Here is a 14853-nt window from a genome sequence, read left to right on the forward strand (position 1 = left end):
TATTTTATATGAATATTTCAAAAATGTTTCAAAATTTTTTTCAATTTTAACCACAAAAATGGATATAGCTAAGTATTTTAAGGCAAATGAGTGCATTTTTAGTCATTTTTGAGAAAAATGTTTTTTCGGAGATTTGTTCAGGATCTTATTGGTATAGTATATTACTGTGATCAAAAGTTGGCCGACCAAAAAAATTAATTTTTTCTAAATTTTAACCACAAAAATGAATATAGTTAAGTTTTTTAAGGCAAATTAGTGCATTTTTAGTCATTTTTGAGAAAAATGTTTTTTCGGAGATTTGTTCAGGATCTTATTGGTATAGTATATTACTGTGATCAAAAGTTGGCCGACCAAAAAAATTAATTTTTTCTAAATTTTAACCACAAAAATGAATATAGTTAAGTTTTTTAAGGCAAATTAGTGCATTTTTAGTCATTTTTGAGAAACTTTTTTTTCGGAGATTTGTTCAGGATCTTATTGGTATAAAACTTGTCTTTTGAAAATTATTTAGAAAAAAATATTTTTTGAAAAAATTTTAATAAAAATGTTGTTTTCTTGAAACATTTTTAGAAAAAAAAAAGTTTTTTGGAAAAAAATAGAAAAAAATCTTCTTAGGAATTTTTCGGTAAAACCCTAAGTTTTGGTCAGATTTTCAAAATTTTGATGAATCTCTTGTTTTCAAACATTTTATCTTTTCTGCATGTTTCTCACCAAAATAAAACATTTTGGAAAATTTTGGAATTTTTTTTTAGATTTTTTCAAAAAATCCGAATTTAGCATGTCAATAATGGTCAGATGTTGAGAAATTTTGCTGAAAATGTTTAGTATTATTTTGTACTTTCTGCACATTTCTCATAAAAATACAGCATTTTGTATTTTTTTTTACAATTTCTGTCATTTTTCTTTTTTGTTGCTTTAAAAAAACAGTAAAAAGAAATGTATTTATTAAACTAACAGGAGCTAGTTTACTTTTTTGTATAATTTTCTCCATGGAACATGGAATGATGTCAGAACAAATTGCCCCTTTTTTATTTTTTGGCTAATTTATGCTTCTTTTTTTATTATTTTAGTCAGATCGAATTAATCTGTCTGGTGAATAAAGATTAATAACCATTTAGTCACATGATCACTTCAAAGTCAATGGTCATGAAGTGACCATGTGAACCAGTTGTGGGATCTCCTGTCACGTCAGATCAATTACATGATGTATGTTCAGTGTCACTGGAACATAAAATAATATGACAAAACAAGAAACTTATAGTAAAAAAAATTATCTGTGGTTAATGTTAATGTGTCTGTGTGTGTGTGTGTGTGTGTGTGTGTGTGTTACCCAGACAGCAGAGAGAAAAAGAAACAGGCTTTTCACTAATGTTGATTGGAAGCAGATGTTGGCAACAAAGGCCAACACTGAGAAGAAAAATGTTTCGGAAAATTCTCAGAGCTCAGGCTTCTCTTTCTGGACACTGACCTGAACAGCCAATGACTACGCAGCACCCACTGGTGTAAGGGATGGAAGACGCCCTCTCATTGGATGGCCATTCAAACGTGGGCGTCGGGAGCAGATGTCCTGGGAAAGTTGCTGAATCCCAGTCCACTCTGTAAAAAAAAAAAAAAAGCAAAAACATTTGCTTGTTTAACTGGACAATAACCAAATGCAGTTTTAATCCAATAAAACCCTGCGCCTTCATCTCTCCTGTCATTCCTAAAGAAAAACTACTCCAGTGTTTTTTGTTTGTGCCCACTTTATGGACTTATTCACAGGTTTATACGAGTCTGTGAATGGGCTTCACAAAAGGCTTTGAACTTGTTCAGTGAGTGTGAAGAAGAAAACTTTTTTCGACTGCATTACCAACAGAACCATAGTTGAAGTCAATGCAGACGAGATCATTTACGGCCTTTTCATTCCCCCACCACTCGTCTTGTCTTTCTCTAACATTTCCAAAACCTCCGCTCTTCCTTCCTGCCCTCTAACCCACACGTCCAATCTTCAACCTTCCAATTCTTCCCTCATCTTTCTTCATCTTCATCCCCATCACCCCCGTTCTCACCTTTCCCCCTTCGTCTTCATCAGCACCTTGATGCGGTCACACTCCGGTTCACGCGCGGCCTCACCTGCACACAAAGCCCCCGGTTACTCTTTTATTGTACCACTCTATTGCCTATTCACAGCAACAGCACAGCACAAATCAATCATCTCTCCTAATGGAAAGTCCACATTAACATGAGAGAGCGCTCCATTTCCGTCTCAGAATGCCAGGTCAGCTGGTACCCGCGTCTGGGCCAGTGCAGATCCAGGGGCCGGCAGGAACTCTCATTTCGGGCGGTGATGCTGCGGGGTCCAGGGGTGGCTCTGGGAGTCAATGGTGTATTAACTGAGAATCAACAACAGCAATAAAAATGCAAATCGCAAAGCAGGGGACGGCGCGGATCTGCCCTCCACAGTCAACACACCTGCCAAGGCGTACGGTTTAGCAAATCTCAGACACAACAATTCACTGAACAAGGAGGGGTGAGGAGCAGGGGGTGAGGAGCAGAGGGTGAGGAGTCTGTGACAAACCTTCATCCCACAGCAAGTGATTCAAAAAAAGGAAGGAGACGTTTTCTTTCAGTGTCAGAAAGCATCGTTATATTAACAGGGAGGACATTAAACTCTGCGTCTCATTGGTCGGTGCTTACCTTTCAGTCCACACTGAAATTAGGAATGTCGAAACATCAGACACCGTGTGTGATGTCATCATTAAACGCCAGTGGAAATTTCCCTCCTGTTTAACACAGAAATTAGCAAAAAAAAAAAACAAACAAATGACAACAGTCAAAATGTAGTACAGTGATCCCTCTCCCATCGAGGTAGCTGCGTTCCAAGACCCACCGCAAACCGGTATGTATATGTACCTTTTGTATGTATAATTATTTTATAATGTCTTTTAGTTTATTTTTTGCTATGTTTTGTGATATAGCGAAAATTCCGTGCGAAAAAAAAATCACGATGTACTGAGGAAGCGAAAGGAGAATCGCGATATAGAGAGGGAACACTGTATTTCCAATAACATTTCTATCACTTGTATTTGTCGCAAGTGAAAACAGGAAGTTCCGGTTTGAGAACTGATCAAACTGTAACTCAATTTTTTTATTCTTTTAGGCCGATCTTGAATTTCCAGGTAAAGATAATGAGGCCGGAACACAGTCAGAGACGACGCAATGACCACGTGGGAGTAAAGACAGTCACGATGACCCGTCTAGACACATCCGTGTGTCCCCAGTGTACGGTGCTCCAAACCCTGACCCGATCACCAGGAGACAATTCCATGAGAAGATGTGCTGCCTCAAACCTGACTGTAGTCCCTGGACAGCTCTGAGGACCACGATGACCGGAGTCAGCTGACCATGAAGGACAGTAAGACATGAACACTTCCCCGTGTAACTGCGTCTTAGTCCCAGACGTCAGGATCCCCGGGGAAACATCAGTCACATTTCACAACTTCTCATCTGCGTAATGGAACCAGTGAGCTGGTCCGCCGTGCGTCACAGTGAATTTTCCTTCTTTGAAGAGGACATTAATTCTGAGGAAAAGATAAATGCTCTAATATTCTATCTTTATCTTTCAGATGGCCCTGAAGGCTTTACAAGTGAGGATGAAAAGAGCCTCAGCTTTGGCCTCAATTAGTTTATTTGGACATCATGTGAGAAGATCAAGGAAAATATTAAACATGATGTGGTTTAGTAGGTAAAGCTTGTATTTAGCAACAACCTGCTGCAACGTTTTTTGTTTGTTTTTTTCATACAGAAATACCACTTTGTTGTTAATGGAACTTTCCGAAGCCCTGGAAATGATAAAATTACTGTCACATCCATTAGCAACATTTCTATCAGATGAATCTACCTAATTCTAAAGCCCAGGTTGCCCAACCTTCTGCTGTGACGCAAGAATAGTCTACCGCATAGCATGATATGGTATCGCATCGTATCGTATCGTTTTAGAATACAGTGATCCCTCTCAAATCGCGGTAGTTGCGTTCCAAGACCCAACCGCAAAATAGGGAAAAATCGCGAAGTAGAGGCGATATAGTTATTATATTGTTTACATATATATGTATCCTTTAGGAACCTCCCCCACGATGTTATCAACCCTCTCGAGGCTAAATTACCTTTTCACACACAATTATATTGTAGCGCTGCGACAGATTGAGACTCAGGCAGCTTTTAATTATTCAGAAAGTGGTTTATTATCTCACCTGGAACTAGCGGGTTGACACTTTCCTATACTAAACCAGTCGCCTCAAACACGAGGAAGAGAACACACTGCGCATGTGCACCACAATACGGTGCGTTCATGGCACCCGCGAACCGTCAGAAAAGGTAGAACATTATAACACAACACAAACATTTTTTTACCCCCATCGTCACAATATGAAGTGAACAAGGGGAGACGCTGATAGAGGCTACGATGCATGAGCCAATCAGCGTGAGGAGCAGAAGAGCATGTTCTGTACGATCTCGTCTAGCTAAACAAAGCTACCAGCGATCGTTCGCAACTGCGCTAATCCCAACTTCAAAACGAGAATCCACATTTTTAAAGCCAAACCTTTCGTATGTAGAATTAGTTCATAATGTCGTTTAGTTTACTTTTACTAGATGTCGCGATACCGTAGTACAAAGTCAAAATTATACAAGGTAATTTTTTTTTTTTTTGGTTCCACTGTAATTAACAATATCCCTGACATGACCTTCTTTTCTTTAACATCCCTTAATCTCCGCCTCTTGTGTTGCCCAGAGCCATGTTAAGACGACCTGCATGAGACAGATGTAACTGGGTGAGACCCTTTGGATAAATATTTAGGTTTCGGAATCTGAAAAATGAGCAGTTCCTCGGTGTCAGAAGCGCCGTAAGCTGCTGGTGACAGGTGATACTTTTCTCCCCCGGAGACGGAGAAAGTATTTGACATCTTTTAGTGACTGCCATCTGTGACAATTCTCACCTTCCTTGTCTGCTTTTACTACTTTTTTTTTTAAAGCAAAGACAGTGTGAAAATCAAGTGCGTCTGAATCAGACTGATTTCTACACTGGTTTGACTTTACAACTGGTATGGCAGTGGTTCCGTTTTTTTGGGTTTTTTTGGATCATGCACCAGTGTTTAAAAACCATCATGTCTGGTATGCATCATCAGCTCTGTCAGAGCGTAGGAGGTGGAGCAGGAGAGAAACCACCTGGATAACCTCAGTCTGCACCCACTGCCAAGAACACCAGCAGCAGCGTCAGAACACTGGTCTTAGGTTAACAGAAGAGGATTTTTTTTTTTTTTAGTTCTCACAAAGAAATGTATCTGCCCCCTGTATGATGCCCCGAAGCAGTGAAGTCATTGTTTGGTCTCTACATTTGAAATACACTTTTCATTGATATAAAAAATATACAGCTTGTTTGATCGGAGCTGTGGTTCAGACTTCGTGAAGAATCATCCTGCAGAACCAGGGCCAAACAGCTGTGCAGCTCAGGGCAGCGGGCCACGGCGCTGTACGTTCTCTATGTACACGGGAATTTATATGAGCCTGCAGTTACAAGCACATGAATGGGCCCCTGTGTACTGTTTGTGATTTGACGTCACCTCGTGTGAAACGCAGTGTAGCCTAGCATCACATGTGAGAGAAGTAAAGTGCTGTTAAATTAAAGTAAGATGTTTCAGTACGGGGAAGAGCAAATGCATGTGTCAGTAAATGTGGAAATACAAGGGAATTTTAAAAGGTTTTCGTCCGGTGTTTGAACTGTTGATGTTTTATGATCAGGTTTCCCTCCAGTGCAAACGTCTGATTTTTTAACTGAACTTGAACGGAAAAGAGTTAAAAAAATTGAAGTTTTGCAACACGTTTCGCTCCAACACTGATTTTTTTTTTTATATATCCAAAACTAACAAAACATCGAAAGACACGTCCTCGATGGACATCTCCGAAAAACTCAACAAAGACGACATTCTCAAACAAATGCCTCTTGGAGAAGTGTTCAGTCCTAAAAAAACCACCTGACAAATCCATGAAATCTTTCTTCACATATATTTTATAACATTTTGAAGTACATTAAGTACATTTTTAGAAATAGAAGCTACAGTTTATAAAACCTTTCCAGCAGAAATCATTGATGGGCCAGCATCAGCCTTTAAACTCTCACAGACAGCTTGAGTTTCTATATATATAAAAAGAAAAAAAAATTGGATTTTTAAAAAAAAAAAAGTAAACAATAAAAAGAAAACGTAGCTACATTTTTTTGTCTTGCTCTACCTTTATATTCCCAGGAAAGCACCAGCTGTCTGCGTCTTTTGTCTTATATAAAATATAAATTATTGAAAAATATTCAAATGTTTGTGAACTAAATACAATAAAAAATGATCTCATTAAAAAAAATACAGACACTATAAAATATACAAAAACAAAAAAAAACCATTTTTTTCCTTCTGAATCCGTTCTGAGATATGCATTTGCCACAATCTATAGGTGTGTGAACACGTGCCTGACTACAATTCAATAACACATATGACCTGCAGTAATCTCTGACAGCTAACAACAGTACATTATCCTGACAAAATAACTTCTATTACTTTAATATCTTTAGGTAACAGAATGATTTAGCACATTAACTTTTATGACCTTTGGGGGAAAAAAAGCATTTCATTTCCCAGGGCCGAGGCAACTGTTACACATATACTAAAAAAAAAAATCTGTAAAGCTCTCTTTGACATAAATCGTCAACTCAGACGAACGAAAAAGGAAAAAAAAAACAGTGTTTTGGAACCCTTTGACGCCACCATGCAGAAAAGGACAGAAGTACAGTGAGGCTCATGTCTGATTCATCTGCTGAATTTTCCTTGTGTCTGATGACATGGGTGGATGAAAGGATAAGACTCAGTGCTTAACTACGATGGGAAAAAAGAAACAAACAAAAAAAACTAATATGCCTCCAGTCACAGGGGTCTGCAACTCACCCGTGACTCCTAAATGTAGGGCGGATATTTTTTTTTTTACTAATAAAAGGAACCCAATTTTTTCAGATTTTTTTTTTTTTTGGCTTGCTAACAACAGAACAACATAGTGTCGCTGTTTTCTGGTGTGCATTTCTAGCATCAGTGCAGACACAGAGTGTGACAAGATTTGAACACGTCACAGAACTTCAACTGTACTGAATGTGTCTGTGTTTTAGTAGTTTGACTTTTTTGTCCAATGGATTCTGTAGTATTTAAAACTCCAGTTACTGCAGTATTATTTAAATGTTTTTTGCAGCTGTGGGTAGAATTCAACGATGGTAAAAATGTCCCTTTTTGGGTGTAAGGTTTCAGACTCCCCCGACAAACACAGTGTCTTCTTTCTGCACTGAGGACAAAACACAGATCACTGAAAGTATTCCTCCTTATCTTAAAGCTGTTTGCTTTCCAAAAAAAAGAAAAAAATCAACAACAGATAACAGAAAAGCCAACACGTTTCCATGAAGCATAAAAGGCTCACGGTCCCTGTCGCTGTGGATCAGACCCTCGGTCAAAGACCCCACACGTGTTTTGGTTATTATTACTGCTTTGTCTCTGGCTTATTTATGTGACTCTGGGTCTCCAGAATAAAACATTATGAAATATAATCTGTAAAAATAGACTTATGGCAGAAAGCTATATTCATCCAAGCAAAGTTCTCATTCAGCCACTGTAAACAATAACATGGTCCTCGAAAGATGATTTTTTTTTTACTTTGGCATTTCCCATCAGGCCTGTGTTTGGCCACCGCTCCCACCAATGGGAAGAAAATCCTGCCAATTACCAGTGAATTACAAGCTACACAAAACATAAAAAAAAATAAAACAACACGAATTCACGACACCTTCTCGCCATGAACTTTTTTTGGTGATTTTGTCCAAAGAAAAGTGATGCATAACCAACAAATCAAACACTGATGTCTCTCACTGCTTCGTTTTTGAAATTCAGCAACAGCAGCTTCGGACATTTATGCAGGAGTCTCTCTGTACAAACAGCTAACGCCACACGCAACGGTGCCAACTTTCAACGTTTCACTTTCCATCAGACTCTACCAGCGACCATCATCTGTGGGATCCACAGATTCCAACCAATCAACTTCCATCTTTACTATCCTCCAGTCAACATTTTCCTCCCTCCCCACACTTTTCACACTACTTCACTCACGATCTTTTATGGAACAAACACTTTTAAAGCAACAACGACGGCGGACAGTGAACGGACAGAGGGTGTGCGTGTCATCTGCACGTTATTAAAAACTAAGTCACACTCCCGACTCTTCCCACCTAGATTGTCAACAGTTTGCTAATACTTCTGCTGTATGCAAAACACAACGGCTTTCAGTCGCAATTCACGTGTCGAACGAGGAGGCATTTGTGTATGTACGAAACGAAACGTCGGTTTCAAATGCAACGGCTGCTTTCGGTTGTTCGTGTGTCAGAGGCTCTAGTTGTGACTCATCTCACAGGTCCTCCCTGCCTAAGAAAACGCAGGGCCAGTGTCTATAGTGTTGTGTGATAACGAATCAGCACATTTACACCAGGCTATGATGGGGGAGGGGTGGGGAGGTCGGCGGGGTCATTCATTAGTTTCCCTGTAATTCTTTTTTTTTTTTTTTTCAAATTTTCCCCAGATGTTTTTTTTTTTTTTTCCCTACATCAGTAAAACAATACTGGCACAAACAATAGACTTTAAAACTAAAAGTTACACACTGTATAAAATTAACACTTTTTGGTCCCAGCTGAAAACAGTCGACGACTTTTCATCTTGTGAATACAAAAAAAAAAATCACCTGGGTTCGTCCACTTTTTGGCAACCACCTTGAGCTTTACTTTGCACCTGCTCTCTGTTCATCCCTAATATGACTTTTTTTTTGTTGTTATTTGATGATTTCTCTCGGCCTCGGTCCTCTCTACCTGCCTCTGTGCTACATAGGCCAAATGGAACCTTAAAAAAAACTACCCAAAGGTGCTCAATCTACCTCGAGCTGCTAAATAATACTGGTATTTATCACACATAAGCACGCTCACGTACACATCTCAAAGTATGAACACATGCTTGTGGGGCTGTGCCTTCTTTTCTAAACATGGTCTAAAGGACGAGGGCTCAAAGTTGACGTAGACCACAGTCAGTCGTTAAAACGTTTTGGTCCCAAAAAGAAATGGTTTACCAAAGTTATCAAATACTTAAGACCACTTTATGAGCCTCAGTCCATGTGGCTCCTTTAATGTTTGTCTCTCTCTCTCTCTTTTTTTTCATCTCTGCCTTCACTCGTCCGTGTCAGGCTTTACGTCCAACATGGCGTGCAGCTCCTCGGGCGTGTATCCCAGCAGGCTTTTTAAGTCACAGACAAAGCGGTAGACGTAGCGTTTTCCCGACGTCTTGTGGATGATGTTTTTGTCGTAGTAGTAACGCAGGCCGCGGCTCAGCTTCTCATAGTTCATTTTGGGCTTGTTTTTCCTCTTGCCCCACCTTCGGGCAACCTGAAATATTTCAGAAAATATTTCAAAAGTGCAAAAAAATTCACTTCAAATTGAACTAAATAAATCAACACAGGCTAACAGGGCATGTGGACAGTGTTTAAAGAAGACGTCTACTTCATCTGGTTTGCTACTTAGGACCTCCCAGCAAGTGTGCCAGAGGGTAGTGATGTCACGACCCCTCACCTCATCTGGGTCAGAGAGCTTGAACTCCCAGCCGTCGCCTGTCCAGCTGATGAAGGACTGGCAAGACTTGTCGGTCAGCAGCTCCAGGAGAAACTGCCACAGCTGGATGGGGCCACTGCCTGAGGAACAGATGGGGAAGGAAGGGACACGAGGACGGAGAGGACGAGGAAGAAAAAATCAAAACAAAAATTAGACTGAAAATGTCAAATGTTTACGGCAAGTACTCTCTGCGATATTCAAAGACGGGGAACGTAGAGCTCATGGTTCGGGGCAGACTGAAGCTGACCAGCGGAACCAAACGTCTCCTAATGCACAACAGCTTCATTCATTATGCATTCCCCCCTGTCTGCCATGTGCCTTGTGCATTATTTGACTCTACAGTCAGAGTTCCACACCGATGACATCACTGGTTTAAAATAGAGTTGCCTCCAGGACTGGGTCCGAGGACGAGTTATCAGAGACGTGAATGAAGAGAAATACATTTATGATATAACGTAAGTCAACGGAGCTCTGTGATGTTACATCAGTCAATTACAGACAATGGAAAAAAAAAGGTGACATGCAGCACCTACAGCTTGGCTGTCGTCTCTGAACTAGATTCACAGAAATGCACTTTGATCTTGTGGTTTCTCTGCAAACGCACGAACCCCAGCACCTTCGAGTCTCCCATGTTGAAATCACACCTGCCTTTGCAGCACACACCGCATCACCAAAAGTGTAGCGATGTAGAACTTATGTCTCTCAAAAAAAAAACAAAACCCAAATGTACCCTTATACAACACAAACCGCGCTCCGGTAAACAGATGTGTGGGTTGAAAACTCGAACGTGGCTCACAGGCGCGGGCTCCTCTCCTGTGAGGAGCGGAGAAGGTGCACGACAACAGCCGCTCCAACTTTGGAAAATAAGTGGCTGTCTCTTTTAAATGTGCTTTACAAAAAAAAAAAAAAAAAAATCTACCACTGTAACAGCAGGCCCACATAAGGGCAGTAGAGCGCCCGTTTACTCTGTGCTCTCACGGCAGAATGTGGGCGAGAGACCCTTTGACAATGAAGAAGTGAAAAAAAGTTTCCAAAAATATGTTTCAAGTCTCCACGCACAATGGGCCTCATTGAAGCAGCATGCAAAGGCAGAAAGGGGGTTGGAGCAGGGCAGGGTTTCACATTCACAGTAGCGTTAAGCGTTTGTGCCATGGCATGATAAATGAGTCTCGGGGAATATGAGGCTAAAAGCGAGACACGGGCGACGACTGCATCGCTGATGAAATCTGTAGATTTGACTTTTTTTTTTTTATGTTTCTTGTTTTTTTGAAGATATTTATAAAACAATGACGTTATGGTGAAGTTAGTATAAAAAGAAGTGAGGATAAACCCCCCTCACCCCCGACCCCTCATCCCCCCATCCCCCCCCAGCAATGAAACTTTGAGCTTCACTTATCTCTCAAATATCTACCCTCACTACAAGCGTTATCTGACAGACGTTGACCGAGAGGCTGAGCTGAACAGTTTTATAAATGTTTTTCCATTTATTTATTTTTTTGAAAAAAACAAATTTTTTTTCTAATAAGCAATAACAAAACCAACAACTAACCCCTGGATACCGACTGGTACACAGCCTGCAGCGACCTCGTCTGTGCATTGTTAGTGAAAATTGAATTTATCTTGGATTTTCCCCTGTATTTGCTGAGAAAGAATAAATAAAAAAAATGATTAAAAAATCCCCTGAATCATGACACTGGTGACCCTGCAGACACATGACTATAATCTAGTAAAAAGTTATGTATCTCTACATTATGGTAGAAAGAGCTGGTCTGTGTCTTTTGTGCAAATGCTCTCACGAAATTAAATGTTTACCTGCCTTAAAGTCTGTGTTCGCATTTTACTAAAAGCAAATGATAAGAAAAGTTAAAATAGTGCATTTGCTGAAGAAGAAGAAGAGCGTGCCGATATCTCCTGATCTGAGTGCACAGACAGCGCAGTCTGAATGAGAACATAGATGTTTGGTGAGATGAAGATGATAATCTAACTCTGTGTGTGTAATGTGCAGAGGCAGACAGCAGTTTTGTGTTTTTAGCAACGAGCTCATATTGACCTAAAAAAAAACTCGTTTTAGATGAAGATGGTACTTGAAAACAGGTTCAAATAAAAGTGAGAAGATGGAGAGAGAGAGAGAGAGAGAGAGAGGTGTCAATTTAATCAGTTTTATTTGTTGCTGTGTGCATGTTTTTTTTTTGTCCTTCCTCCTTTGTCTTCAATGACCACACAAGTGTGAAGGACATTTACATCTTATATATATATATATATATTTTTTTATATATAACATATTCATTATCATGATAGAATGTTATTTATTAGCTGATTATTTTTTATATATTCGTGTTGGGTTTAAACGTGTTATTTCTGTGTTTCTGTTTGGTGCAGCCTGTGGTCCAGTGGGTTAATAAAAAAATCCTAGCAGGGCTGTGGTTTGTTAAGCAAAAACTACAACAATTTCTACATTTCCTGGCCCTGGTACGTGCAGCACAACAGGACAGGGGGACAAATTATTATTATTATTATTATTATTATTATTGAGTCCGTTATTCGTCCAACAATTGGACATTTTATAGTGTGAGTCTTTGTAACCGTGCCATTAGGGATCTGTGGTTCCTCTGGGACAGTGGTTCTGTATCATCCGCAGCAGCTCTACCTCAGGTCGGACTAGCGGCATCACTTGAACAGTACATTTTTATTTCTTACCTGTGTATCCTGCCAGCGCCGCTGCGGGGATGACAGGTTTGTCCTTGCTGAGGTCTGAGCGCTCCCTCACGTAGTCTTTGAAAGTGCCCTTGGGCTTGTGGCTGTGCAAGGCGTTGGGATAGTCTTCTGAGTCAAAGCTGTCGTAGGACGGTACCCGCTGCAGGCTGCTGAACGAAGACTGGCTGTTCCACGACTGGGTTAATCTGTCGCAGCTGTCAAAGCTCTCGATGCTCTCGAAGGAGTCCTGGCCCCCCAGTTTACCTGAGGAGGAAGAAGAAACAGAGTGTGTGTGTGAGTTAGGAAGAAGAAACAGAGTGTGTGTGTGTGAGAGAAGAGAGGGGAGAAATGTGCTAATTGCGTAAGGTGCCACGCCGGAGCGCGACTCTGCCACATCTCATTCTGCGTCGATGTCAGGGATGATTTCACTCGCGAAAACACAGCTCAAATTCACTTTTAATGGAGGAGCCGCGCAATTGTCTTTCTATTTTGGGCCCGGGGAAAGATAAGAGGAGTCTGTTAATGGTGAGTCATTAACAGATGACAGCGAACGCAGTGCCTGCACCGACGCAAGAATCCTCCCAGTGCAGTGAAATTGAGACCACATGTGGACAGCAGTTGTGTTAGCAAATACTTTCCCACGTTAGGAGAGCGTAACGCTCTTATAACATAACGCCCCAATAGTTGGTATGTGTGATGCGTGGTCGCTGGGCCTCATGCCTTGCAGGAAAATGCCCTACCACCTTTAGGGGGCTTGTATAATGCACTCAGCACATGCTATTTATGTATCCAGCTGAGGGTTAGTGAGATGAAAATGCTCGTTTTGTGACTGTGAATGTAAACGCTGCTCCTAATTCCTCTGTAAACTATCAGTGGGAAACGAGCCAGTGAATGCTGAAAGACAAACAGTTTAATGAGAAAACTCAGTTCTCGCTAACTGAAGATGACGCCTTGATCTTCTTACCAGGAACCTCAAAGTGGAGTTGAAGAAAAGAGGCCAAGAAACCAGAGAACAAAAAAATCATGAAGGTTACACCACTTGAGCTGTTTTACATAAAGAATAGGCGACGAAAAAAAAAAGGGGGTGAAGACACTGTGGCTACGGTTCAAGTATCACTTTGACATAAACAACACATTTGGGTTTTTTTTCTCCTCTTTACGCCACCGAGACTGCATGAAGCAGGTCTGCACGAACCACAAACCAACGAAGGGCTGGTCCTTCAGCGCTGTAACGTTCACGTATGTACAGCCACAGAGCCGTCATCACACCTCGATGCACAATAAACGTTGAAAAACATTCAGTCGCACATGCCTGAGAAAATCAGTTCTAATGTCCTGTGAACGTCTGTCTCACCTCTGATGCGTCCCACACACATGTTGTCCGGGGACACCACCTCCTGCTTGACAGTGAAGTAGTCCCCCTGCAGGGGGTTGAGGGGCGTGTCCCGCAGGATGACAGCAGGGTAGTCACTCTCATACTTGAGTGTCAGCAGTTCCTCTGAGCTGATGGGATGCAGGGTCTGGTAGGATTCTGTGATGAAACCAGGCTCTGAGTATTCAGAAGGAGGGACACACTGAGCATGCTCAACACCGTAGCCTGAAGACATGAAGTGCAGACAGTAAGCATGGAGCAGGAGCACAGGAGGAACAGATCAAACTCAAGCAGAGCGCTGTTCGTATCCCTCCTGTGTCAGATGCTAAGTAAGACTTGACTCTAAGTGACTGAAAGGAATTTTTCAGATTTGTTTTTGTTTTTTTTACACACTGAAATATGCAGTGACCTTCCTGACCCCCTCTACCACACCCCCCTAAGTCCATTCACATTTTAGTCATGTAAAAGCCTATCGTGATAACGTAAATGATTCACATAGGGTGTGAGTGAGGGAGTACTTACTGCCAAAGTAGTCTGAGGTATAACGAGATTCCTGGAAGTTGGAGGTCAATCCATTGATGGGATAATGCTTTGTATCCTCTTCATGAAAAATAGATAGAGAGCGTCAGTGACCTCGTCATTGATTTCATGTATCATGTAACTGCATCCATCATGATCAAAAATTAATGACCTGAGCTAAACGGCTTTTCCGGTTTGACAGTTCTATCACTCTGTTTGGTATGAATGGAGGAGGGTTTTTTCCTTCGTAACATGTGATTTAACGGCAACATTTTAGCCTCTGTTTTCTGTCTGAAGTCATCTGCTCTGATAATGAGTGCGGCCTTTTACCTTTCTGGAGCATCTCTAAATGTTCCCAGAGGATGTCGCCCACAAAGTCCGGTGCCAGGTCCAGGAAGCGGTCTTTGCCCATGGCACACAAACTGGCTCCGTTAATGCAGAACTTGTCAAAGTCCACGTTCTTTAGACTGAACTCGTTCACTGTCCACGTTAGCCACTCGACCACGTGGTTTTCTGTCCACTGTCTGGGATCTGAGAGGATGAAAACCTCTGAGTGAGCTGA

At 41.1% G+C, this 14853-nt stretch overlaps 3 protein-coding genes across 5 annotated transcripts in view; all 3 read right to left on the reverse strand.

Annotated features, from left to right (window-relative positions):
- sacs (sacsin molecular chaperone) overlaps positions 1-2315 on the reverse strand; it is a 16406-nt gene extending 14091 nt beyond the window's left edge. Inside the window, exons 1-3 of the mRNA XM_025055199.1 lie at positions 2270-2315; positions 2049-2112; positions 1469-1596 (exon numbers count right to left, since the gene is read on the reverse strand). Of these exons, the coding sequence (XP_024910967.1) occupies positions 1469-1596; positions 2049-2112; positions 2270-2315 (238 nt within the window). The remainder of the gene's footprint in view (positions 1-1468; positions 1597-2048; positions 2113-2269) is intronic.
- Positions 2316-4820: 2505 nt separating this feature from the next.
- Positions 4821-14840, reverse strand: LOC103377680 (protein c-ets-1-B). 3 transcript variants are annotated; one of them, XM_008308570.3, is made up of 6 exons: positions 14622-14840; positions 14295-14372; positions 13755-13931; positions 12404-12664; positions 9668-9786; positions 4821-9484 (listed from the first exon to the last, which is right to left on the reverse strand). In XM_008308570.3, the coding sequence occupies exons 1-6, from the start codon at positions 14701-14703 to the stop codon at positions 9269-9271; spliced, it is 933 nt and encodes a 310-aa protein (XP_008306792.1). In that variant the 5' UTR covers positions 14704-14840; the 3' UTR covers positions 4821-9268. The 3 variants fall into 3 exon arrangements, with proteins under 3 accessions (XP_008306792.1, XP_008306791.1, XP_024910611.1); XM_008308569.3 differs by having other exon boundaries at positions 13755-13949; XM_025054843.1 differs by having other exon boundaries at positions 13755-13997.
- Positions 14738-14853, reverse strand: part of LOC103377686 (transforming protein p68/c-ets-1-like) — a 34840-nt gene continuing 34724 nt past the window's right edge. Inside the window, exon 9 of the mRNA XM_025055208.1 lies at positions 14738-14822. Within this exon, the coding sequence (XP_024910976.1) occupies positions 14738-14822 (85 nt within the window). The remainder of the gene's footprint in view (positions 14823-14853) is intronic.

The sequence above is a fragment of the Cynoglossus semilaevis genome, chromosome 4 (genome assembly GCF_000523025.1).
Source record: "Cynoglossus semilaevis isolate Cse_v1.0 chromosome 4, Cse_v1.0, whole genome shotgun sequence".
Lineage (NCBI taxonomy): Eukaryota > Metazoa > Chordata > Actinopteri > Pleuronectiformes > Cynoglossidae > Cynoglossus > Cynoglossus semilaevis.

Excerpts from the sequence above, each read along its gene's own strand:
- LOC103377680 (XM_025054843.1), bottom strand. The coding sequence starts at position 14,703 with ATGGGCAAAGACCGCTTCCTGGACCTGGCACCGGACTTTGTGGGCGAC. Across the intron at positions 9,787-12,403 it reads GGCGCTGGCAGGATACACAG|GCAGTGGCCCCATCCAGCTG; the intron begins GTAAGAAATAAA and ends TCTGTTCCTCAG. Across the intron at positions 9,485-9,667 it reads AGCTCTCTGACCCAGATGAG|GTTGCCCGAAGGTGGGGCAA; the intron begins GTGAGGGGTCGT and ends GAAATATTTCAG.